Genomic DNA, 24,174 nt, shown 5'->3' with positions numbered 1-24,174 from the left:
CTTCATTTTGGAACTTTTTTTCTTTTTCTTTTTTTTGTGAGACAGAGTTTCACTCTTGTCACCCAGGCTGGAGTGCAACGGCACAATCTTGGCTCACTGCAAACTCCACCTCCCAGGTTCAAGCAATTCTGTCTCAGCCTCCCAAGTAGCTGGGATTACAGGCGCCTGCCACCATGCCCAGCTAATTTTTGTATTTTTAGTAGAGATGGAGTTTCACCATGTTGACCAGGCTGGTCTTGAACTCCTGACCTCATGTGATCCGCCTGCCTTGGCCTCCCAAAGTGCTGTGATTACAGGCATGAGCACCGCACCTGGCCCTTTTGGAACTCTTTTCTGAGAACAGGTGTCAAAAAGATTTATACATTGACCAGATTTAAAATATATACAAAGCCAGCTGGGCGTGGTGGCTCACACCTGTAATCCTAACACTTCGGGAGGCCGAGGCAGGTGGATCACTTGCAGTCAGGAATTCGAGACCAGCCTGGCCAACATGGTGAAATTTCTCTACTAAAAACAAAATTAGCCGGGTGTGGTGACACGCGCCTGTAATCCCAGTTACTCAGGAGGCTGAGGTAGGAAAAATCGCTTGAATCCAGGAGGTGAAGGTTGCAGTGAGCCGAGAATCACACCATTGCACTCTAGCCTGAGCAACAGGGTGAGACTGTGTCTCAAAAATAAATAAATAAATAAATAATATGTAAAGCCTCTTTCAGTCAATTTGGCATTTTACAATATATTAAATCACCAAAACACTTAAAATCTCAAAGGAACTAATCCATCTTGATGCAGTTCAGCATTTAAAGTAATAATAATAAACTAAGAGTACTTGAGCAACATTTTCTGCGTTGAGGTAGAAATATGATCTATTACTACCTCTATACCTAGGTGTTAAAAGAAATGACCAAGAAAATACAGTTCTTTTAAAAATGCTATTTATTTTATTTCAATAAAAAGGGTGAGGGGCAAAAAGTGGACCATAAGGTAGGGTGACCCTTAAGCTCCTTACCTCTCTTCTTCGCCTTCTAAGAGTTTCCTGTAAGCACTGATTTCCATGTCCAGGGCTAACTTTACATCAAGAAGCTGCTCATAGTCATTCAGCTGTTGCTGCATTTGATCCCTTATTTCCGCCATCTCTCTCTCTTTGTCTGTCAGCATGCGACGAGAGTTGTCTTTTTCTTTAGCAAGCAAGTCCTCTAATTCTTGAATCCTTTCCAAACATGCTCTAGACTTAAGATGCAAGGAAACATATTTACTTTCTAGGAACATTCCAACATTAGCACCAGGCAGCTATTTTAAATCATTTCCTAGACTGGAAAACAAGTACGACCCTATGGAATCTCTAACTCACTAGAATTCAAGAGATTTTAAGAAATTAAAACCCAAAATTCCTCAAATACAAAACACAGACCTCAGGATAGTTTTGGCTGATAAAAGAATAAAAGACATATTCCACAAATGTAAGTTCTGTAAATATACATATAATTTTTCTGTACTTAGCCAAAAAAATGTTAAACTGTGGTTTCGGTAAAAGTCAAGTCTGTCTCCCTTACAAGGCCTTTACTTCCAAAAGTATAAATTAAATAAAGAACTTAAAAAGATAAAAACACTGGCCGGGCATGGTGGCTCACGCCTGTAATCCCAGCACTTTGGGAGGCCGAGGCAGGCGAATCACCTGAGGTCAGGAGTTCGAGACCAGCCTGACTAACATGGCGAAACCCCGTCTCTACTAAAAATACAAAAAAAATTAGCCGGATGTAGTGGTGGGCACCTGTAATCCCAGCTACTTGGGAGGCTGAGGCAGGACAATCGCTTGAACCCCAGAGGCAGAGGTTGCAGCGAGCCGAGATCATGCCATTGCACTCCAACCTGGGCAATAGAGCGAGACTCTGTCTCAAAAAAAAAAAAAAAAAGATATAAACACTGACTGAAAAAATAAACCTAAGAGTGGGTAAAAGTATGTTTTAGCAGACTGCTAAGGAATATTCGGAAACCAAGGCAAAGGGACTCTGGTTACTAAGTGTAAGGCACTACCTAGTGTCTCTTTAGGATTGGTAGGCTATCTCATGTTCAGTTAGCACACAAAGGACATACAATATAGGGTGATTTGTAAAGTATTACTGTGAATATAGAAGCTGTATATTTGGCATAAAAAAATTAAAAATCACACATCCTACACCAGAAAGTTCATCTTAGAAACCTTGTGGCTCACTAGGTAGTTATTCTTCTGTGTTTCTCCATGACAGAATTCATCTTAGTAGCCTCAGAAAGTGACAACTCAAAAAGACTGATGGATAGCTTAGGCCCTCAGAATCACAAGTACCTGCAACAGAGCAGGAGAGAAAGGGCATCTAATGTGCAAAAACTCAATCTAGAAGGCTAGAGATAAAAAGGAACTACCCAATACATAAAAACTGTACTCTTGCTGGTAAATTTACTTTTCACAGCAGTACAGTTTCAAAATTTTGCAACTGCTTTAACATATACTGGGGCTGAACAGATAAGTAAATGGATGATAAAAACCAGGTTTCTCACTCTCAGAGAGAAAAGATATAGGTATGTCAGAAAGGAAGCCAAAAATGAATCCTGTTATACTAGATTCAAGTCAGAGACATCTGTATGAATTCATGTTTATCTTAATACAAATGATTAGACAGAAAAAGTTATAAATATGTGCGTACACATGGGTTAGCATACATAAAATGTTACCCATTTTTATCGGTGAGAGGGCCGAGAAGCAGTGACACCCAGTACCAGTGAGCACACTCAGTGCCCAGATCTCAATTTCCATATACCACTCTCCAATAACAAGAACCAGGGCTTCTTGGAGAATGGATAATTCTAGGACTGGCGCAGGGAAAATGCAAGATGAGCCTGGAGCATGTTATAGTACCAGAAAGCAACAAAGTGCTGAAAAAACAATGGGACACAGTGGCCAGCCTGACAGAACTCCCAATGGCCAAAGATGAAACAATCTAAGCCAAAAAAGTAAATACTGCAGTATTAGCTTACAACCCAAAGTATAAAGTAAATGCCCATGAGTCCATACTGATACAAACAAACAAACAAACGGGGAACAGATAAATCTTTATAGAATAATGCCATTTAATAAATGTAGATCTCCCTCCAGAAGGTGGTGCTTAAGTCCTGCCCTGTCCTTCACCCTTGAGGGTAGGCTGGACTTAGTGAGCTGTTTTCCATGAACAGAGTATGGAAACGGAAAAAGAGTAGTGCTGTTGACAGTAGAGAAACCTGACAAACACTATCTTAAACCAAACACCACCAGTGATGTCACGTGGTTATCACATACGTGCAATCCCTGATACGATGTGACAAAACAGGCACTTAAAACCCAAAACCCAGTCTAATCACGTGAAAAGCACCGGACAAATCCAAACTGGGGTACAGTCTACAGGATACCTGGACAATCTTACTCAAGACTCAGGCTCATAAAAAACAAGGAAAGCCCAAGAAATTGTCACAGACCAGGGGAGGCACGTGGCACCTGGAACAGAAAGAGGATAACAGAAAAACTGGTAAAATCCAAATAGTCTGGAGACGAGTTCACAGTAATATACCAATGTCAGTTTCTTAGTTTTGACAAATATACTATGGTAACATAAGATGCTAACAGCAGGGGAAAATGGGTGAGAGGAAAATAAGAACTGTCTATAGTACTTTGCCAACTTTTCTGTAAATCTAAAATTATGCCAAAATAACAAGGTTATTTAAAAAATAATCAAGAGTCACTGTAAACCTATTTGGAGGCAGAGGGGGTGTCTGGTTCACATGCACACAGAAAAATATATTTTTAAGGAAAAAAAATTGACCAATCAATTAATTAAATTCCAGAGTAGTATATGACTTGACATTCTATTTAGACAGGCACTCCTCTTAAGATGGATATTACAAAGGTAGTCCCTGAACCTCACAGAACTTGCATTTAACTGCGTTTGCAAAAATCATGCTATAAATGGAGAAATCCATTTCCCTGCTACCATGTTCCTTGTATTTTCTTATTCTCCAAAAGAAAAAAAAAAAAGTCATGTAAGTTCAAAATGCCTCCCTTTATTTCATATATCAGAGGTAGAAGACAGAATGGGCAAAAAGGTAGAATCTAAAGGAGAGTTGATGAGAGATATAAACTACCCAAGATTCACAGATAACCTGAGCCGAGATTTATAAACTCAATGATGTCTCTGTTTGACTGCCTTTGATGTTGTAGAGCTCTTTAAGAGGGAAAAATCAAAATCTAGGTATAGGAGTTTTAAAGTTAATCTGAATCATTCTGTATTTTAAATACAAATATTTAAATTCTATTTTCAGTAGCTGCACTTATACCTGTGTAGTGAAATATCAGGAACACAGTATGAGAAGTTAGACCTAGATTCTCCTTTCTAATTCTGCCACTAACTACCTATGAGGCTATAAGCAAGCTGTAACTAACCTCACTAAACCAGTTTCCACATAAGGAAAATGAAGAGCTCTATCTAGATTATCTCTCAGATCTTGCCACTAACCCTAAATTTTATGACTTCTGACGATCTTGGGGGTTTTTTAATTTTTTATAGTATGTAATGTAATTATACTGGTTTATTAAGGTCTAGCTGCAACCAAAGTCTCCAGAATCTGGGTGTTAGAAAAACAAAAGTTAGAGGTGTTTTTAAGTACCATACTGTACTCTTCTCTAAGGCAAGCAGACTCTAACCAACCAATTCATTTGGTCCCAAGTCAAAAATCTAGAGATGCTATAAGCAACGTAAAATTTCTAATTCCAAAACATAACACTGCTACCATCTATATATTATTTAAATATATCTTGTAAAACCAGTATTTTAAAAGCCATGTCAATTTTAAGTAAAATTTAAGAAGTACTTCACTAACCTGAGTTATTTAACAAAAAGGAAATTCTTATGGCCTAACAGGCAGCATGATGAAACTGATATGACTCAGCAACAAACACTCTTAAGACAAACAATAGGAAAATATTCAAAAAGATAACATTTTTATTTTTGATGATTTTTCTAAGGCTAAAATTTATCAACTAATAAAAATATTCCTCAAAATATACTGTTTACCATAAAGTCTGTTACCAATAATGAACAGAGGAAAGATTTACCCCCAGAGAGAGAAATTAAAAACTATTTTGGCTAAAGGGATTGCTCGTCTCCTATTTGCTAAGGAGTTAGTTCCTGGAAACCCCCAGTGCACTGCCTAACATTACCTAAAAACCACTAAGCTAAGGTTAACAAAAAAAACTTGCGGCCAGGCACAGTGCCTTACACCTGTAATCCCAGCATTTAAGGTGGTAGCTCACGCCTGTAATCCCTTCCATTTTGGGAGGCCGAGGTGGGCAGAGTGCCTGAAGTTAGGAGTTTGAAACCAGCCTGGCTAACATGGTGCACCCCGTATTAGCTGGGCGTGGTGGCACGCCCCTGTAATCCCAGCTACTCAGGAGGCTGAGGCAGAAGAATCACTTGAATCTAGGAAGCAGAAGTTTCAGTGAGCTGAGATCGTGCCATTGCACTCCAGCTTGGGCAACAAAAGCAAAATTCTGTCTCAATAAAAAAAAAAAACTTGCAAAAATGGGAATTCAATTAACAGGCAAACAGGGAAACAGCCTTGAACCTGGGTCAGAACATATAGCTACTAAGTTTCAGAGCCCACTACTACTTATTAATAACACTAGACTACTCTCAGTCTCCTCATCTAAAGTACAGTGAAGACTAACCTCAAGAGAAGATCTGTACTAAGTAAATCAAATGGATTAAGCAGCAGCCAAAAAAAAAATAATACAGTAGGAAAAAATAAAATTGAGGGATAGACTAACTGGTAGACAACTTACTATTAGTAAATGGAAAAGAGTAGTAAATGCCAACTCAGTATAAGAACAGTCAGGCCCATTTTTGGAAAAGTACCTGTTAAGACAGTGATATAGGCTGGGTGCAGTGGCTCACGCCTATAATCCCAACACTTTGGGATGCTGAGGCAGGTGGATCACCTGAGGTCAGGAGTTCGAGACCGGCCTGACCAACATGGAGAAACCCTGTCTCTACTAAAAATACAAAATAGCAGGGTGTGGTGGTGCATGCCGGTAATCCCAGCTACCAGGGAGGCTAAGGCAGGGGAATTGCTTAAACCCAGGAGGCGGAGGTTGCAGTGAGCCGAGATTATGCCATCGCACTACAGCTTGGGCAAGAAGAGCGAAATTCCGTCTCAAAAAAAAAAACAAAAACAAAAACAAAACAAAGACAGTGATACACTCTGTGTGTTTGTGTTCCCATAAATTTCATGTTTAAATCCTAACCCTCAAGGTGATGTTATTAAGAGGCAGGGCCTTTGAGTGGTAATTAGATCATGAGAGGAAAGCCCTAGTGACTGGGATTTGTGCCCTTATAAAATAGTGCCAAGGGTGCTCATTCACCCTTCAACCACGTGAGGACACAGCAAGAAGGCATCGTCTATAAATCAGGGAACAGCCCTCACCAGGCAGATATCCAATCTGCCAGTGCCTTGATCTTGGACTTCCCAGCCTCCAGAACTGTGAGAAATAATTTCTGACATATCTGTTGTTTATAAGCCACCAAGTCAATAGTAGTTTGTTATAGCAGCCCAAGAGGACTAAGACAGATGGTGCAACGGAAAAAAAGATTATCTGTTAAATTTCTAAAAGTAAATCTTCTTTGAAGAGAATGAGGTATAAAAGGAAAAACTGGGAACCAGTAGAGAAACCCACTGATCAGTCTTCAGCCTCGGGGCAAGTCATTAAACTCACCTAGGTCTGCGGTTATATGGAATGAACTCAGAGGTGCTTCCAGCTCTGCTATTAAATGAAAATCTTCAAAACACTATCAGCACAAAATAGGTTTAAAATAATTTAAAAATTTGTGCTGTAAGTAACAAAGCACATGATAGGCAATGTAAAAGCCCGTGTTAACTAAATTATTTTATATCACCCCATTTTACGGGACTCATTTTCTGTTTTATTTCTAAGTTCCTGCAATAGAGGTCATCAGTTTTATAATTAGAAAAATATTTTACTAAAAATGGTAAAAAGAAAAAGGAAGGAAGACAAGCCTAATCAAGAGTAAAACAGGCTGGGCGTGGTGGCTCACACCTGCAATCCCAGCACTTTGGGAAGCTGAGGTGGGCGGATCATGAGGTCAGGAGATCGAGACCATCCTGGCTAACACGGTGAAACCCCCTCTCTACTAAAAATACACAAATTAGCCGGGTGTGGTGGCACGCACCTGTAGTCCCAGCTACTTGGGAGGCTGAGGCAGGAGAATGGCGTGAACCCGGGAGGCGGAGCTCACAGTGAGCTGAGATCGTGCCACTGCACTCCGGCCTGGGCAACAGAGCAAGGCTCTGTCTCAAAAAAAAAAAAAAAAAAGAGTAAAATAAAGTTTATTTTCATGTGGAAAATTCAGAACAAGTTTTCCTCCCTTGAGGAAAATAGAAGTTGAAGTTATTTCCAAAATAATTAAGGTGACGAGCTAATTGCTGAAATTGCTGAATCATTCTGAATGCAGTATATGGAGTATATGTACTTTATGTCCACACTGACATCACCATAGGCTACAGCTGATCTGAAGTAGTGTCCATGCCTGCTTAAGCAGCACCTGAAGCACACCATCACACCCTGGTAGGCAGCCAGTCAACACAGCCGGCAACAATGCCATTTGTCACTTAGGCATACCAACGAATGAATGAGTCACTAAATTCTTATTGGAACATGCAAATTAAAGCCACTTTCCTGGATCCTAATTATTATATACTTTAATCACTAAAGAATTTGTCTAGAAACACAAAGCATTCACCACCCACAAATAACTTTTGCATGTTTTTCTTCATTTTGGTTTTCAAATGATATAAAAAAGGAATGTGTTGAGAATAACTCTGTAGAGATGAAGCTGTTAGACAGGTCAGAAGATCCGGGTCCTAGGGTAAGTACAGTGAATAAACTAGCAGGCTCCTTCCTGAAGGGCAAGTCCCTTAGCTCTGTGTCATCTACTAATTAGGAACCATAGTATCTGCTCAAAGGATGTTTATGCAATGCAAAATGAACGAATCTAAAAAGTACTGTGAAGACCAAAGCGCAGGAGGACACCATCCTCTGTAACAAACAGAGGGAGGAGTGACATCAGCCCGAGCAAAGCAGGTAGGTGCCCATGGTGAAGGTAGCTTTCAAGTCTAACTTCTTACAGAAAGATGATTATTTACCTCTTTCTGTAGATTAGAAAGCTGGGATGAAAGGCTCTCAATTCTCATGCGGCTTTCCATCAGTTCTTCCCTGGCACTGTTGACAGTAGAAGTATTCATCTCTGATGACAGTCTGGCATTCTCAAGCTAAAAGAAGAAGCAAAGCATAGTCAGTCTTATCTAGAACTGAAACAAATAAGGAAGCATGATTCACCTCAAGGCATTTCAAACCTAAGTCCTGCTGGTAACTGGTCGATGAAACACAGGAAAAGCATCATGACATGGTGTGAATGATGGTAATTGCTGACATGGTGTGAATGATGGTAATTCTGTGTGACTTTTAAAGTCACTTCCTAAATAATGAGCTTTAAGAATGCTAATATACCTAGGCCTTTATCCAAAGCTTATTACTTCAATATTTCATCTATTAAACCTTTAATGTCTAAGATAACACTGATAATAGGGAGACTGGGAAATAGCAACTTGACTGTGGTGGTGTCTGTAAGAAAAGAAACATCGCATATCCCTAATCCACCAAATCCAACACAGAATATAAACCAACAAGCAGAAAATACTACTTTATATATTCGTTCAAACCAGCTAGAAAGACTTCCTTTCAGAAGCAAAAAAAAAATAGCTCCTTGAGTAAAATACAAATCCCATAACACTACTGTGTATGTGTCTCTCAGGCACATGCTCCTGTGTCTCCTCCCTGGCTCCCTGTGAGGCCAGTCTGTGACTCATCCTTACTTTAGCTCCTTCACTGTCTAGCTCAATGTGTGATATTGGATAAATGCTATACAACTGAAGTTACTGCTTATAATAAGATCTTTCATTTTCACTAATTGCTACTTCATACAACAGATAAAAAGCAACATGAACAGTTTAAGGCCATGCAGTGAAAATTTTCAATAACTCTATGACTCTAATATTCTAAGTCAGCCACAAAAAAGTCTTCTTAATCAAATCATATAACATTTAAAACACGAGGCAAAATCATTTACCAGGGAAAGCCTGTACTAGTCGGTGATTTTTATGAACTCTTGTATGGTCAGCTAATACAAGTGGGAAGTTTCTACAATATTTTTTTAAGTGAATAATAGTGACAGAAGAAGAAATAGCACAGACTTTCCATTTGGCCCTTATGCAAAAAAGCCCAAAGTGTGGTAGTCACAATCTATGCATAATGATGACATGAAAGTGAGATCTAATGCAGTCTGACATTCATTCACTACTAAATGGATGTGTATGTAGGACAGCATGATCAGTACTTGTTATTGGAAGAAAGTTATTTCACATGGCTTGGGTTCAACTACTATGGCATAATACGAATGATCAATGGGACAAAGAGACAAAACCTTACCTCTAATAAAATTGCAACAACCCTACATTCTTCTAGTAATTTTTAATAACATTTAGTTTATAGAAAACTGTACTTTTTTGAAAAAATCAATTTTCTATATATCTCATGGAGACTAGGGGAATCATTTTTAAAAACTAGAACAAAATAAACATAAAGCCATGTTCATCATGGGAATTGTGAAGTAATGACTTTAAGTGTTCAAAAGAATCTTCTGAAGAGAGCTCACTTTGGCATGGTAAGTCTGCTCCAGCTCCTCCTTATACAGCCTCACTTGGGCATCATGTTGCTCTCTCATCTCATGAAGGGCTTGCGCCAGCTTGTACTCATACTCAATTTGACGCCCAGAATCCACCTCTACCAAGCGTGTTTCATGCTTCCGTCTGGTCTCGTTAATCTCCTGGGGGAAAAAAGAAACAAAAAACATAAAGCCAAGTTACTTACCATGGCTGCACTGGTACACATCTGAGCGACATCACAACCATCTGAAGTTTTACACACGAACCTCCTCCTGTTTGTCCTCAGGCAGTGATGTGAATAAACACTTTTCTGCCTCTTAGTTTTCAGTTGAGAAGGTTTTTAAAATGGAACTAATGACAGAAATGGTAGCATCTCAAGCCTTAGGAACTTTCTATTCCTTTTCAGGAGCATAGCTATTTATGTTTCTGAAGCCAAGGAAAGGCCTGCATGGCCTACTAAAACTACCATGCAATCAAGGATTTATACACAGTATACTAAACACTAGGCAGACATTATTTTTCTGAATTGTTTCATTGATAGTCTTAAGAACATCTCTGAAAAAAAAGCACATGGAAAGTTAAACTCAACAGTCGTGATAAATTCAAGTAAAGATTTATGTGAAATGAAACTTTTTCTTTTTTTTTTTTTTTTGAGATGGAGTATCACTCTGTCGCCCAGGCTGGTGTGCAGTGGTGTGATCTCAGCTCACTGCAACCTCTGCCTCCCAGGTTCAAGCAGTTCTCCTGCCTCAGCCTCCCTAGTAACTGGGATTACAGGCACATATCACCATGCCCAGCTAATTTTTGTATTTTTAGTAGAGATGAGATTTCACCATGTTGGCCAGACTGGTCTCAAACTCCTGATTTCAGGTGATCCATCTGCCTCAGCCTCTCAAAGTGCTGGGATTACAGGTGTGAGCCACTGTGCCCAGCCATAAAACTATTTTCTTAGACATAATAATAGGCAGCACAAGCTAATTTAAAGGACTTCTTTAAAAGCCGGTATTAAGCTATCACTATCAAGTGACACAGGATCTTATTAACAATGTTAGTTGACTAACTCAAATATATATAAAAATTTACCATTAAAGAATAGAAGTAGTTGTCACGATCCTTTACTCTGTTTTAAGGAAGTGTCTAAATAAAATTAGAATGGAAGGCTGGGCGCCGTGGCTCACGCCTGTAATCCTAGCACTTTGGGAGGCCAAGGCGGTCAGATCACCTGAGGTCAGGAGTTCAAGACCAGCCTGGCCAATATGGTAAAACCCTGTCTCTACTAAAATACAAAAATTAGCCAGGCATGCTGGAGGGTGCCTGTAATCCCAGCTACTCGGGAGGCTGAGATGGGAGAATCGCTTGAACCCGGGAGACGGTGGTTGCAGTGAGCCAAGATCGCACCACTGCACTCCAGCCTGCGCAGCTGAGCTAGACTCTGTCTCAAAAAAAATAATAATAATTAGAATGGTAATATCTAAAGAAGCCACAGAGGGAAGTATAACCCACCAAAGTTGCTGTTTGTGTACATTAGCGCATGTATTTTCCTGTGTATTTCCTCATCTTTCTCTTAACTACTACACAGGAGCGTGCACTTGACAAAATCAGAAAAACCAGAAAAATCAGGAGGGTTCTGCTATCACCCTCCCAGAGATCACATCTATTTCATGAAGCAAATAATACCTAAATCATGAAAACACTGAAGAGGGTGACTGCTAATGGTTTGCTTTTTGTCTACCTTCTCCTTCCTCTTTTGTCTTTCTCCTTCCTTTTTTCCCCCAACTGTTCATAATAAGGAAGTTAGATATTATTACTGAATATATATCACCAATGTTAAAAAAAAAAGTTAAGGCCAGAGTAGTGCCTCACACCCGTAATCCCAGCACTTTGGGAGGCTGAAGCAAGTGGATCACCTGAGGCCAGGAATTTTAGACCAGCCTGGACAACATGGTGTTACTTAGTAAAAAATAAGGAAAAAAAAAAAAAGTTAGCCAGTTGTGAGGGTGTGCACCTGCAATCCCAGCTACTCGTGAGTCTGAGGCACAAGAATCACTTGAATCCAGGAGGCATAGGTTGCAGTGAGCCAAGACCGTACCACTGCACACCAGCCTGGGAAACAGAGTGAGACTCTGTCTCAAAAAAAAATGTTTTTAAAGTAAAAAAGGCCAGGTGCGGTGGCTCACAACTATAATCCCAGCACTTTGGGAGGCCGAGGCAGGTGATCACTTGAGTTCAGGAGTTCGAGACCAGCCTGGCCAACGTGGTGAAACCCTGTCTCTACTAAAAATACAAAACTTAGCCGGGCATGGTGGCGCATGCCTGTAGACCCAGTTACTCCAGAGGCTGAGGCAGGAGAATCGCTTGAACCTAGGAGGTGGAGGTTGCAGTGAGGCAAGATCATACCACTGCACTCCAGCCTGGGCGAGAGAGCAGGACTCTGTCTCCAAAAACAGTAAAAAAAAAAAAAAAAAAAAAAAAAAACTGAAGAGGACTATCTTAAAATCCATTCTCAAAAAGGCAAAAGCCAAAAATTCAAAGATGCTATGCACTCTAAAAATATTAAATTACTTTTTACTGATGCTATTTTTTATATAGAACCAGTGACCTTACAAAGAAAAAAAAACCCTACTCCTGGCTGTCTACACACAACATCAGAAATAAGTAATGATAAATCACAATTTTTACAAAACAAAACAAAAATGTAAGTCAACCTCATACAAAAATATCTGCTTTAACAAAGCAACACTTAGTAACAATTATATGACAGCACTCGCTACAGTATCCAAAGAGTTTTCACACACAGTATTCCACTTTGATCCTCACCACTCATTGAAGAAAAAAATAGCAGTATCAGTATTTCATTTTAAATAAGAAACTGACGCTAGGAGTTGTCCAAGGTCTGACTGCTTGTCTGGTGCACCTTGCACTAATATCTATTTTATTTAAAGCCTGTAATTTTAAAAAATAATCAGATTTCTATTATTTTTCCTCCAACTAAAAAACTGGTTTGCTAACTGCTACAATGAATTCCTATTTTATTGTTAGTCACTGTTTTCAAAATTACTACTTCTAAAAACATTAAGCCTAGCACATTAATAGCATGTTCTCCCCCATGAGTTGATTCCAACCCTCTACAATTTTCATGAAATATACATTCCCCTTTCCTCAATTTTATTACTTCCTTTGTTTGACAACAGTTTTGCCCCTGCCCCTTAACCACAGCAGTTAAGGCTTATAAGTGATATTTTAAGATTTCCACATGAGTGAGCCAGGCACGGTGGCTCACGCCTGTAATCCCAGCACTTTGGGAGGCTGAGGCAGGCTGATCACAAGGTCAGGAGATCGAGACCATCCTGGCTAACACGGTGAAACCTCGCGTCTATTAAAAATACAAAAAATTGGCAGGGCATGGTGGCACGTGCCTGTAGTCCCAGCTACTGGGGGGGCTAAGGCAGGAGAATAGCTTGAACCCGGGAGGCAGAGGTTGCAGTGAGCCAAGATCATGCCAACTGCATTCCAGCCTGGCTGACAGAGCGGGACTCCTGCCTCAAAAAAAAAAAAATTTACACTCCTATAAATGCTGTGAGAACCCACAGGAGAAGGCAAAAGTGATGGTATGTAACCTCTCTGATTAGGTTATAGAAGACAATGTGCCTTCTGCCATGGTAGCTGGTAGCATGTATTCATGTTCTCGTTGTGTTTCTTTCTCTCTCTCTCTCATCACTGACCCTCAGGGGAACCATATCATGAGAAGCCCTATGAAGAAGACCATGAGGTGAGGAACTGACACGTCCTGCCTATAGCCCTGTGAATGAGCTCAGATGCCACTCCTCCAGCCCAGGTTAAAAGCTGTACTGCAACCTCATGGGACCCAGAAACAGAATCACCCAGTTTAGCAGCTCTGAATTCTGACCTTCAGGAACTGAGAAATTAATACAAGTCTGTGGTTTTAGGTTGATGAACTTTGAAGTAATTTGTTAGGCAGGAATAGATAACTAATGCTTAAACATGTTGACAGTAATTAGTTGCTGTGACCAAGCCTTTATAAGTTAAGATGAAGTGAGGCCGGATGCAGTGGCTCACACCTGAAGTCCCAGCACTTTGGGAGGCCAAGGTGGACGGATCATGAGGTCAAGAGATCAAGACCACCCTGGCCAATATGGTGAAACCCCGTCTCTACTAAAAATACAAAAATTAGCTGGGTGTGGTGGCGCACGCCTGTAGTTCCAGCTACTCGGGAGGCTGAGGCAGGAGAACTGCTAGAACCCAGGAGGCGGAGGTTGAAGTGAGCCGAGATCGCGCCACTGTACTCCAGTCTGGTGGCAGAGCAAGACTCCGTCTCAAAAAAAAACAAAAAAACAAAAACAAAAAACCAAAAATAAGTAAGATGAAGTGAAATCATATCTGTTTACAGTAAAAGCTTGAGTTCTCAAATGTGGTCTTTTAGCAGCAGTAGCTTGAATAATCTACCTGCAAAATTTCTCCCCATCCCCAAACCTTATTATTTCTTTATTTGATATATTTTTGTGGCAAAGAAATCATAAATAAAGTATAATTACATGTTTAGCTATGACAAAGTCATTCTAGAACCCCTCCATTCCTTTACAAAGTAAAATTATATATAGTTACCTCTTCATACATGTTTTTGCGAAACTCCAAGTCCTCAGTAAGGCTCTGACAACGATTCTCCAAATCCACTTTAAGTAAAGTTTCATCTGCTAACTGTTTTTTGGCTGCAGCTAAGGAGGCTTCCAACTATTACAAGGAAAAAGAATTGTGATAAAAATCGCATGGCAATCATTTAATAATAATATCTATGATATTAAATGATAATAAGATATCTATGAATCAAATCGGATCAAGTGTTAAAATTCCTATACATTTATCAATGTATAATTACTTCATCTTAACATTTATCACAGAACTGGGTATTCATTTGCTGGTCCCACCCACAGAGTATCATACCAAATCACCCGTCAAATTATTAATTGGCAACAGGGAATAGAACAGAGACGTATGACTCACTCACATTTCAAAAATCAAACTAGTTATTTTAGCTAACCACTTTCATTTTTTCCTGCATGGAAAGCAGCGTTTTGGCATCTCGTTTCATACTTATTTCCTAACTAACAAAATAGGCTTTGAGAGCAGAGACAGAATGAGTGTGTGTACAACAGGGAAGAAGAAGGGAGCCACAAGATCTGGACAATCCAGATATAACACCTGGGAGGTGATAATGTTTTGCATGTTAGCTACCTCAAGACTTTTCTTCAAGTAAACCATCAGAAAAGAAATATATAAAATTTAAAAACAAAATACATTTGAAAATCAATCAGTCAAACCAACTATGGCTTAAGGCAGATGAGGCAATTAACCTGTCACATACGGCTCAAGAGTAGGCTTGACCTTACCTGGGCAATCTGATCCTTCAGATCCTCCAAATCTCCCTCTAAACTTTTTTTGTCACCAAGTGCAGTAGCAAGAGCTGCATCTTTAGAATTCAGTGCTGCTTCATATTCTCGAAGCTTGATCTGGGCGCCATTTAGATCAGATTCCTTCTTAGCATAGCTGGAATAGATTTAAAAAGCATAAGACATCAAACCATACTGATGACTTGAGGTCTTCTCCCTCTGCTGAAGGGACAAACAAAAGAAGTAGTTTAAATAAAGGCTCCCATCACCTATCAAAGTTAGAGAAGCAATTCACAAGCATTGGATCTAGAGTTTTTGTTGGCTAACACTCTCTTTCAATGTCACATGATTACTAATGACTATGGGTCAAAGACGTCCATATAGAGACCAATGTACCAGAATCCTGCCCTGAGTGAGACTGCATGTCCCCCTTGTTCTATAAAGAGGCACACTAACACAGGATATTTTTGAAGAAATGAAAATTCATTTTTTTAATATAATGCATATTATAAGCCAAAACGTACAGGAACTATAAGTCAGGATATCATGCTAAGCACAGTGGCTTGCATCTGTAATCACAACACTTTGAGAGGCCGATGTGGAAGGATCACTTGAGACCAGGAATTCAAGACCAACCTAGGCAACACACACACCTGTAATCCCAGCTACTCAGGAGGCTTAGGCGGGGACATCGCTTGAGACCAGGAGGTTGAGGCTGCAGTGAGCCATGACTGCACAACTGTACTGCAGCTGGGCAGTAGACCAAGACCCAGTCTCAAAAAAAAAAAAAAATCAAATTACACTAAATGAGAAGAAAATGTTATTTTAAAAAGTAATGTTATAACGCAATGCATGATACTGAAACTCCCCTGATATTAATAAGAACTAATTGACCCCAAGCTTGCAAGTACCTCCCATTTTGTTACATAGAGGTAACAATAAATAATGGCCTCCCTAATATTTTGCATAAAAATTATTTCAGTTTATACAACTAACTACCAAAAAACTGAGGTTCAGTGCCAGGCCCGGTGGCTCATGCCTGTAATCCCAGCACTTTGGAAAGCCAAGGCTGGCGGATCACTTGAGGTCAGGAGTTCAACACCAGCCTCGCCAACATGGTAAAACCTGTCTTTACCAAAAAATACAAAAACTTAAGCCGGGCATGGTGGCGCAATGCCTGTAGTCCCACCTACTCAGGAGGCTCAGGCAGGAGAATCACTTGAACTCGGGAGGTGGAGGTTGCAGTGAGCCGAGATCGCACCACTGCACTACAGCCTGGGTGACAGAGAGAGACATTGTCTCAAAAAAACAAACAAACAGGCCGGGCGTGGTGGCTCATGCCTGTAATTCCAGCACTTTGGGAGGCCAAGGTGGGCGGATTACCTGAGGTTGGGAGTTCAGGACCTGCCTGACCAACATGGAGAAACCCCGTCTCTATTAAAAATACAAAAAAATTATCCAGGCATGGTGGTGCATGCCTGTAATCCCAGCTACTCAGGGGGCTGAGGAAGGAGAATCACTTGAACCCAGGAGGCAGAGGTTGCAGTGAGCCAAGATTGTGCCATTGCACTCCAGCCTGGGCAACAAGAGTGAAACTCCGTCTCAAAAACAACAAAAACAAAAAACAAGCTGAGGTTCAAAGTGAAGTTTCTTTTTCCCTAAATATTACTTTTTTTTTTTTTTTGAGACAGCGTCTCACCATCACCTAGGCTGGAGCACAGTGGGGCGATCTCGGCTCATTGCAACCTCTGCCTCCTAGGTTCAAGTGATTCTCATGCCTCAGCCTCCCAAGTAGCTGGGATTACAGGCGTGCGGTACTAGGACCAGCTAATTTTTTGTATTTGTAGTAGAGATGGGGTTTGCCTATTTTGGCCAGGCTGGTCTCGAACACCTGGCCTCAAGTGATCCGCCGGCCTCAGCTTCTCAAGATGCTGGGATCACAGGCATGAGCTGCTGCACCCGGCCTCTAAATATCACTTTTTTTTAAATGGAGTTCTACGTTATAAAATTATAGTTTATTTGGATATATTTTGCCCAATAATTATATTTTAAAGGTCAGTATTTATCTCATCCAAATAATTGTTAACAGTAGTTATACACAGAGAAGCCTTAATAATATCAAAATTATTGCCAGGCATGGTGGGCCATGCCTGTAATCCCAGCACTTTGGGAGGCCGAGGCAAGTGGATCACCTGAGGTCAGGAGTTTGAGGCAAGCCTGGCCAAAATGAAGCCCTGTCTCTATAAAAAATACAAAAATTAGCAGGGCGTGGTGGGGTGTGCCTGTAATCCCAGCTACCTGGGAGGCTGAGGCAGGAGAATTGCCTGAATCCAGGAAGTAGAGGTTGCAGTGAGCCGAGATCATACCACTGCACTCCAGCCTGGGTGACAGAGTGAGACTCTGTCTCAAAAAAAAAAAAATATCAAAATTATTAATAGCTGTTCTTAAAACTGCTATTGTATTTTTCTTGGAGAAATAAACTAAAAACTGCTATTATAGAAGAATACTTTTACTTACTGATGTTTGAGGACTGGTTAAAGAGGAATCTTTAATTAATAAAAATTTCAAAATAATATTGTAATATTAAAATAAAGTGAAGAAATAAACTGGCCAAATGATGATCACATATGAAAAGATTTAATAGTATTCACTTTTTACTCATCATAAAAGCTCAGCAGTCATGCTACATGCTTAAATCTCATGCTTTAAAACACCACAAGATGGCAGGCTTTAACTGAAGACTAGTCCAGAAGAGGAAAAAATTAACTGTTAAAAAAAAATCCCATACTGTAATAACTTACAACCAAAATGCCTAGTTCACACAAGTGCTGGATCTCCACAGGAATGAACTGACACTTGTGAAGAAGCCTCTATTTTGCCCCACTATAAAATTACCAGAAGGGCTAGGATACATGTCATAATACATATGATTGAAAATAAAACCATATTTTAAATACAGTATTACACAATACTTACAAAAGCTACTGACTCAAAATTAATTACTTAAAACAATTACAAACAGTAATTTTTAAAGCTCAGGTCATAATGTGGTACTTCTCAATGTGATGCTGCCTCATGGCAGGAGAATGACCTGTGCCTTCCAGGGACCAAAATGGTCCAGCAAGAATGATACTGCATAAAACAGCACATCAACTTTACAAGTTATTGTAGGCAACAACCTGTAAAATCGGCATATTTTATGCAGTATCGTTCTTGTTTATTTGACTTCACAGATTTAATAAGTAATACATGCAAATAGCTCAAAACTCAGGATGTCATACTACCAAGTGAAAGATACTGTGTGCAACATCTTGTGGAGTGTAGAAAACACAAGAAGCCAAAAATTAACCCAAGGCAGTACAACCAGATGACTAGAATATGGTGATTTCTTCCATAAAAATAAAAACCAAAGAAGATAGGGAGGGCAGGGGATGAAGAGAGTATTTACTTGTGGTACCCTGAGGGCCACCCAGTGATACCAGTGGAAATTTTATAGGAGCTTTAATTTCAATCATGACTAATGCTTCTACTGTTCATTTTATGTCAAGCTCTTAGTCACGTAAAACACTTTTATGAAAATATAAATTGTTCTGTTATAAATTACTTCTTGGCCAAGTGCGGTGGCTCACGTCTATAATCCCAGCACTTTGGAAGGGAGACTAGCCTGGGCAACACGGTGAGACCCCATCTCTACTAAAAATTAAAAAAAATTAGCCAGGCGTGGTGGCACATGCCTGTAGTCCCAGCTACTAGAGGGGCTGAGGCAGGAGAATCACTTGATCCCAGGAGGCCGAGGCTGCAGTGAGCCCTGATCGTGCCACTGCACTCCAGCCTTGGTGACAGAGTGAGACCCTATCTGCAAAAAAAAAATATAGATAGACAGACAGACAGACAGTCTGGCTGCAAGGGCTCACACTTGTAATCCCAGCACTTTGGGAGGCCGAGGCGGGCGGATCACCTGAGGTCACGAGGTCAAGACCAGCCTGACCAACATGGAGAAACCCAATCTCTACTAAAAATACAAAATTAGCCAGGCGTGATGGCACATGCTTGTAATCCCAGCTACTCAGGAGACTGAGGCAGGAGAATTGCTTGAACCCGGGAGGCGGAGGTTGCGGTGAGCCAAGATTGTGCCATTGCACTCCAGCCTGGGCAACAAGAGTGAAACTCTGTCTCAAAAAAAAAAAAAAAAAAGAAGATACAGTGTAGGGTCCAGTGTCCCATCAAGTCCCATCCCAACAGTCCTGGTTTTCTGCAAAAAAGTTTGAAAACTTCTGACCATCAAGAAATATGCAAGCTCCTTGGCATGGCATGTCCCCCTAGAAAACCCTTCAGGTCTAAGTCCTAAAGACCTTCTGAGCCTCGGACTTCACTCTCCCCAACTCCATGCCATCTATTCCCATTCCTAACTCCATCTAATTCCTAACCAACTGCCATTTGAAACCAAGACCAAGGATGGAACAAATGTCATCCTTCCTCTGTAATGCTTCCCTGCTTTACCTCTCTTAGCAGAAAAAAATCATGTACCTTTCTAGGCTCCATAGCACTTTGTGCATCATTCTCATATGGTGCATGGTATATACATCTTTTTAAGATTTAAGATTCCATGTCTGTCTCCTACACTGGAATGTGGGTAAAATGAGATTACCTTCAGATCCTCAGTGTCTGGCAATGCCTGGTATAGGGTGGGGATACTCAATAAAATTTCTGTTAAAAAATGAAAGAAGCGGCCGGGCGCAGTGGCTCACGCCTGTAATCCCAGCACTTTCGGAGGCCGAGGCGGGCGGATCACAAGGTCAGGAGATCGAGACCATCCTGGCTAACACGGTGAAACCCTGTCTCTACTAAAAATACAAAAAATTAGCCGGGCGAGGTGGCGGGCGCCTGTACTCCCAGCTACGCGGGAGGCTGAGGCAGGAGAATGGCGTGAACCCGGGAGGCGGAGCTTGCAGTGAGCCGAGATCGCGCCACTGTACTACAGCCTGGGTGAAAGAGCGAGACTCCTTCTCGAAAAAAAAAAAAAAAAAAAAAAAAAAAAAATGAAAGAAGCAAGCCACAGGAAAGCAGTACTTACAATTTTACTTTAGTATAACAACTCATGAAAAGATAAGTACTCAGCCTGTTATAGAGGACCAAGGTTATTCTGAGACCCAAATAGTCAATCTAGATCTGCCCTGCAGTGCCTGTACAAGCCACCACAGCTTTCACAAGCAGGTGGGCAGCAGGCATTGTTCCAGGCACTGAAGAGAACTCAAGAGTCAGCTACCGCCCTTGGTGCAAAGTAATTTATAGTCTCTTCTCATAGGAGGTTATGAACACACTTTTGCTTTTTCTAACCCACACAAATGTACAGTGGCATTTATATGCACTCCTATGCACAGGTACACAGGAGAGTTTCGAGACGGGGGGAGAGGCTCAGTCCAGATCCTTAGTTTTGAGACACATTTACTCAATCCAGCAGACATTACTGAGTACCTACTATGTACTATCAGGAAGAGAAAGATAAATAAATAAGACAGGGTCCCAGCTAAGTGCGTTTTTAGTATTCCCTTCCTTCTTCTGGACTCTTAGTACCTTTACTGCTCAGGGTCAGGCACTAGGCCATGTCACCACACTTAGGTGTGTAGCTGTCTAGGTAGCATAAAGGCTTATCTTGCAGATGCTGAAGTAAAATGATGAAAAGGGACTTGTGGGGCTACCTGCACTGGGAGCTCAGGGCAGACAGTTCTTACAGCTGTCCTTACATTGTGAGCCCTTTAATTCCACAAACAAATTGTTCTGTGTTCATACATTTTTCCTCTTCCTCCTTAGGCCACAATATTAACAGTGAAAGAGTCAATGCATCGTAAAGTGGCTAATTAAGAGATCTCTTCCTCTTGCATATACAGCACTTATACAGTGCATTGATCATACAAATCCCTGTATTTGTGGATGTGCTTAGCTACCTCAAGAGACTGAAAACTCTTTGAGGGCAAGGCCCATGACTTATTATTCCTACATCTTCTACACAGAAAACTCGGATAACGACTATTTTGGTAAATGTTACAAGCACACGCACACACAAACACACACACAACTTCTCTTTTTTCATCCTATGTAACATGTATCATGTCTTTTCCAGGAAGGAAAAAAAAAATCACACACACAGACACACACAACTTCTCTTTTTTCATCCTATGTAAAATATCACGTCTCTTCCAAGAAGAAAAAAATAATAACTGATGCTTCTATAATCTCTAAAACTCACATGCATGGATATCCTTTCTTCCTACCAATTTCCTAGGCTGAATGAATCATAAAAAAAATTCTTAAGGTTACACTCATGTCTCCATCAGATAATAGCAATAAATCAATGAGTTGGAGTTTTTTTGTTTGTTTGTGTTGAGACGGAGTCTCGCTCTGTCGCCCAGGCTGGAGTGCAGTAGCGCGATCTCGGCTCACTGCAAGCTCCGCCTCCTGGGTTCACGCCATTCACCTGCCTCAGCCTCCGGAGTAGCTGGGACTACAGGCACCCACCACCATGTCCAGCTAATTTTTTTTTATTTTTAGTAGAGACGGGGTTTCACCATGTTGGCCAGGATGGTCTCCACCTACTGACCTTGTGATCCACCCACCTCGGCCTCCCAAAGTGCTGGGATTACAGGCTCGGTGAGCCGCCGCGCCCAGCTTGTTTTTTTTGTTTTGTTTTTTTGTTTGTTTTTTGTTTTTTGTTTTTTGTTTTTGAGATGGTCTCGCTCCGTTGCCCAGACTGGAGTGCAGTGGCACGATCACGGCTCACTGCAACCTCTACATCCTGGGTTCAGGCAATCCTCCACGATCACGGCTCACTGTAACTTACACCTCCTGGGTTCAAACAATCCTCCCATCTCAGTCCCCCAAGAAGCTGGGAGTATACACATGTGCCACTACGCCTGGCTAATTTTTGTATTTTGCGGGGGCAGGTGGGAAGATGGGGTTTTCCTATGTTGCCTGTGCTGGTTTCAAACTCCTGGGCTCAAGTGACCTGTCCGCCTCAGCCTCCCGAAGTGCTGGGATTACCAGCATGAGCCACTGCACTCAGCCAAATCAATGAGTCTTCTATGTCACATGAGTTGTCAAGGATACATGGGGAGCCATGCAGTGAGTTAATATTCTGAACACATTCCTGTCATAATTTTCTAAGCATATTATTTTTCATTTATTAATATAATGTAGAAAGTCCAAGTGTAGTTATCAGCACATAGTCAAAGTGCAGAAACCTGTAGAACTGATATCCTAAAACATACATATATGAATTTACTGCAGCTATCACCTAAGCACAGAATGACATCTCACAATGCCTCCAAACACAGAGCAATTAAGATAGGAATTCTAAATTACTAGAAGCTATCTAACACTTAAGGTATTAGTATACATTTACTTTGAGTCCATTTCCTGACTGGATTTGTTGTGTTATCCACCTGCCTGATTAAACTATTTATATTCCAGATAAGGAGATCTTCCTATGTTAAATTCAACATGTGAATCTAATACTAGAAATATATGCACCCCTGAAAATAAGTCACAAAACATACCCATTTGCTTTAGATGTTTTACAGAAGAACCAAACCCTAACTGCAACCAGAAAAAAAAAAAAAGTTTTATAAATGTAACTGGCATTCTATGCTAATTAAGAATTTCCTCCCTTAATAAACCAAATTAGCTTTCATTTCAAGTAAGCTTGAATTTTATGGGTCATAACAAGTAACCAGGTGTAATCAAGTATCTGGCCATTAAAAAGAAAATTAGCCTGGCTAGGTGCAGTGGCTCACGCCTGTAATCCCAGCACTTTGGGAGGCCAAGGCGGGTGGATCACATGAGGCCAGGAGTTCAAGACCAGCCTAGCCAACATGGCGAAACTGCATCTCTACTAAAAATACAAAATTAGCCGGGCGTAGTGGTGCATGCCTGTAATCTCAGCTACTCGGGAGGCTGAGGCAGGAGAATTGCTTGAACCTGGGAGGCGGAGGTTGCGGTGAGGCAAGATCGCGCCATTGCACTCCCACCTGGGCAAAAAGAGTGAAACTCTGTCTCAAAAAAAAAAAAAAAAAAATGCATCTTGGGCCGGGCACAGTGGCTCACGCCTGTAATCCCAGCACTTTGGGAGGCCGAGGCAGGCGGATCACGAGATCAAGGGTTTGAGACCAGCCTGATCGACATGGTGAAGCACCATCTCTACTAACAAATACAAAAAAATTAGCCAGGTGTGGCCGGGCGCCGTGGCTCACGCTTGTAATCCCAGCACTTTGGGAGGCCGAGGCAGGCGGATCACGAGGTCAGGAGATCAAGACCACGGTGAAACCCCGTCTCTACTAAAAATACAAAAAATTAGCTGGGTGTGGTGGCAGGCGCCTGTAGTCCCAGCTACTCGGAGAGGCTGAGGCAGGAGAACGGCGTGAACCCGGGAAGCGGAGCTTGCAGTGAGCCAAGATTGCGCCACTGCACTCCAGCCTGGGTGACAGAGCGAGAGTCCGTCTCAAAAAAAAAAAAAAAAATCAGCCAGGTGTGGTGGTGCGTGCCTGTAGTCCCAGCTACTCGGGAGGCTGAGGCAGGAGAATCGCTTGAACCCGGTGGGGCGGAGGTTGCAGTGAGCCAAGATCGCGCCACTGCACTCCAGCCTGGGCAACAGAGCGAGGCTCCATCTAAAACAAACAAACAAACAACAACAACAAAAAAACCGCATCCAATCACAGAATCGCCAGAAAATGAACCCTCAATGGAGCTCTTAGAGAAATATATCATTACTAGGTGATAACTTTAGGGTATGTTCTTCTAAAAGTCATACCACATACATAACATTCAGAAAGTCATTCCAGGCCTGCAATAACAATAACTACTTGAAAACGAATTAGGGGGCCAGGCCCGGTGGTTCATGTCTGTAATCCTAGCACTTTGGGAGGCCAAAATGGGCAGGATGCTTGAGCCCAGGAGTTGGAGACCACCCTGGGCAACA

At 41.2% G+C, this 24,174-nt stretch overlaps 1 protein-coding gene across 1 annotated transcript in view; it reads right to left on the bottom strand.

The window, feature by feature from the left end:
* LMNB1 (lamin B1) overlaps nucleotides 1–24,174 on the bottom strand; it is a 57,352-nt gene that overhangs the window by 13,218 nt on the left and 19,960 nt on the right. Inside the window, exons 3-7 of the mRNA XM_063612971.1 lie at nucleotides 15,204–15,360; nucleotides 14,422–14,547; nucleotides 9,789–9,959; nucleotides 8,221–8,346; nucleotides 1,007–1,227 (exon numbers count right to left, since the gene is read on the bottom strand). Of these exons, the coding sequence (XP_063469041.1) occupies nucleotides 1,007–1,227; nucleotides 8,221–8,346; nucleotides 9,789–9,959; nucleotides 14,422–14,547; nucleotides 15,204–15,360 (801 nt within the window). The remainder of the gene's footprint in view (nucleotides 1–1,006; nucleotides 1,228–8,220; nucleotides 8,347–9,788; nucleotides 9,960–14,421; nucleotides 14,548–15,203; nucleotides 15,361–24,174) is intronic.

Source organism: Symphalangus syndactylus, chromosome 11 (genome assembly GCF_028878055.3).
Source record: "Symphalangus syndactylus isolate Jambi chromosome 11, NHGRI_mSymSyn1-v2.1_pri, whole genome shotgun sequence".
NCBI classification, from domain to species: domain Eukaryota; kingdom Metazoa; phylum Chordata; class Mammalia; order Primates; family Hylobatidae; genus Symphalangus; species Symphalangus syndactylus.
The sequence above is the reverse complement of the archived record's forward strand: the minus strand, read 5'-3'. Positions and strand labels throughout refer to the sequence as shown.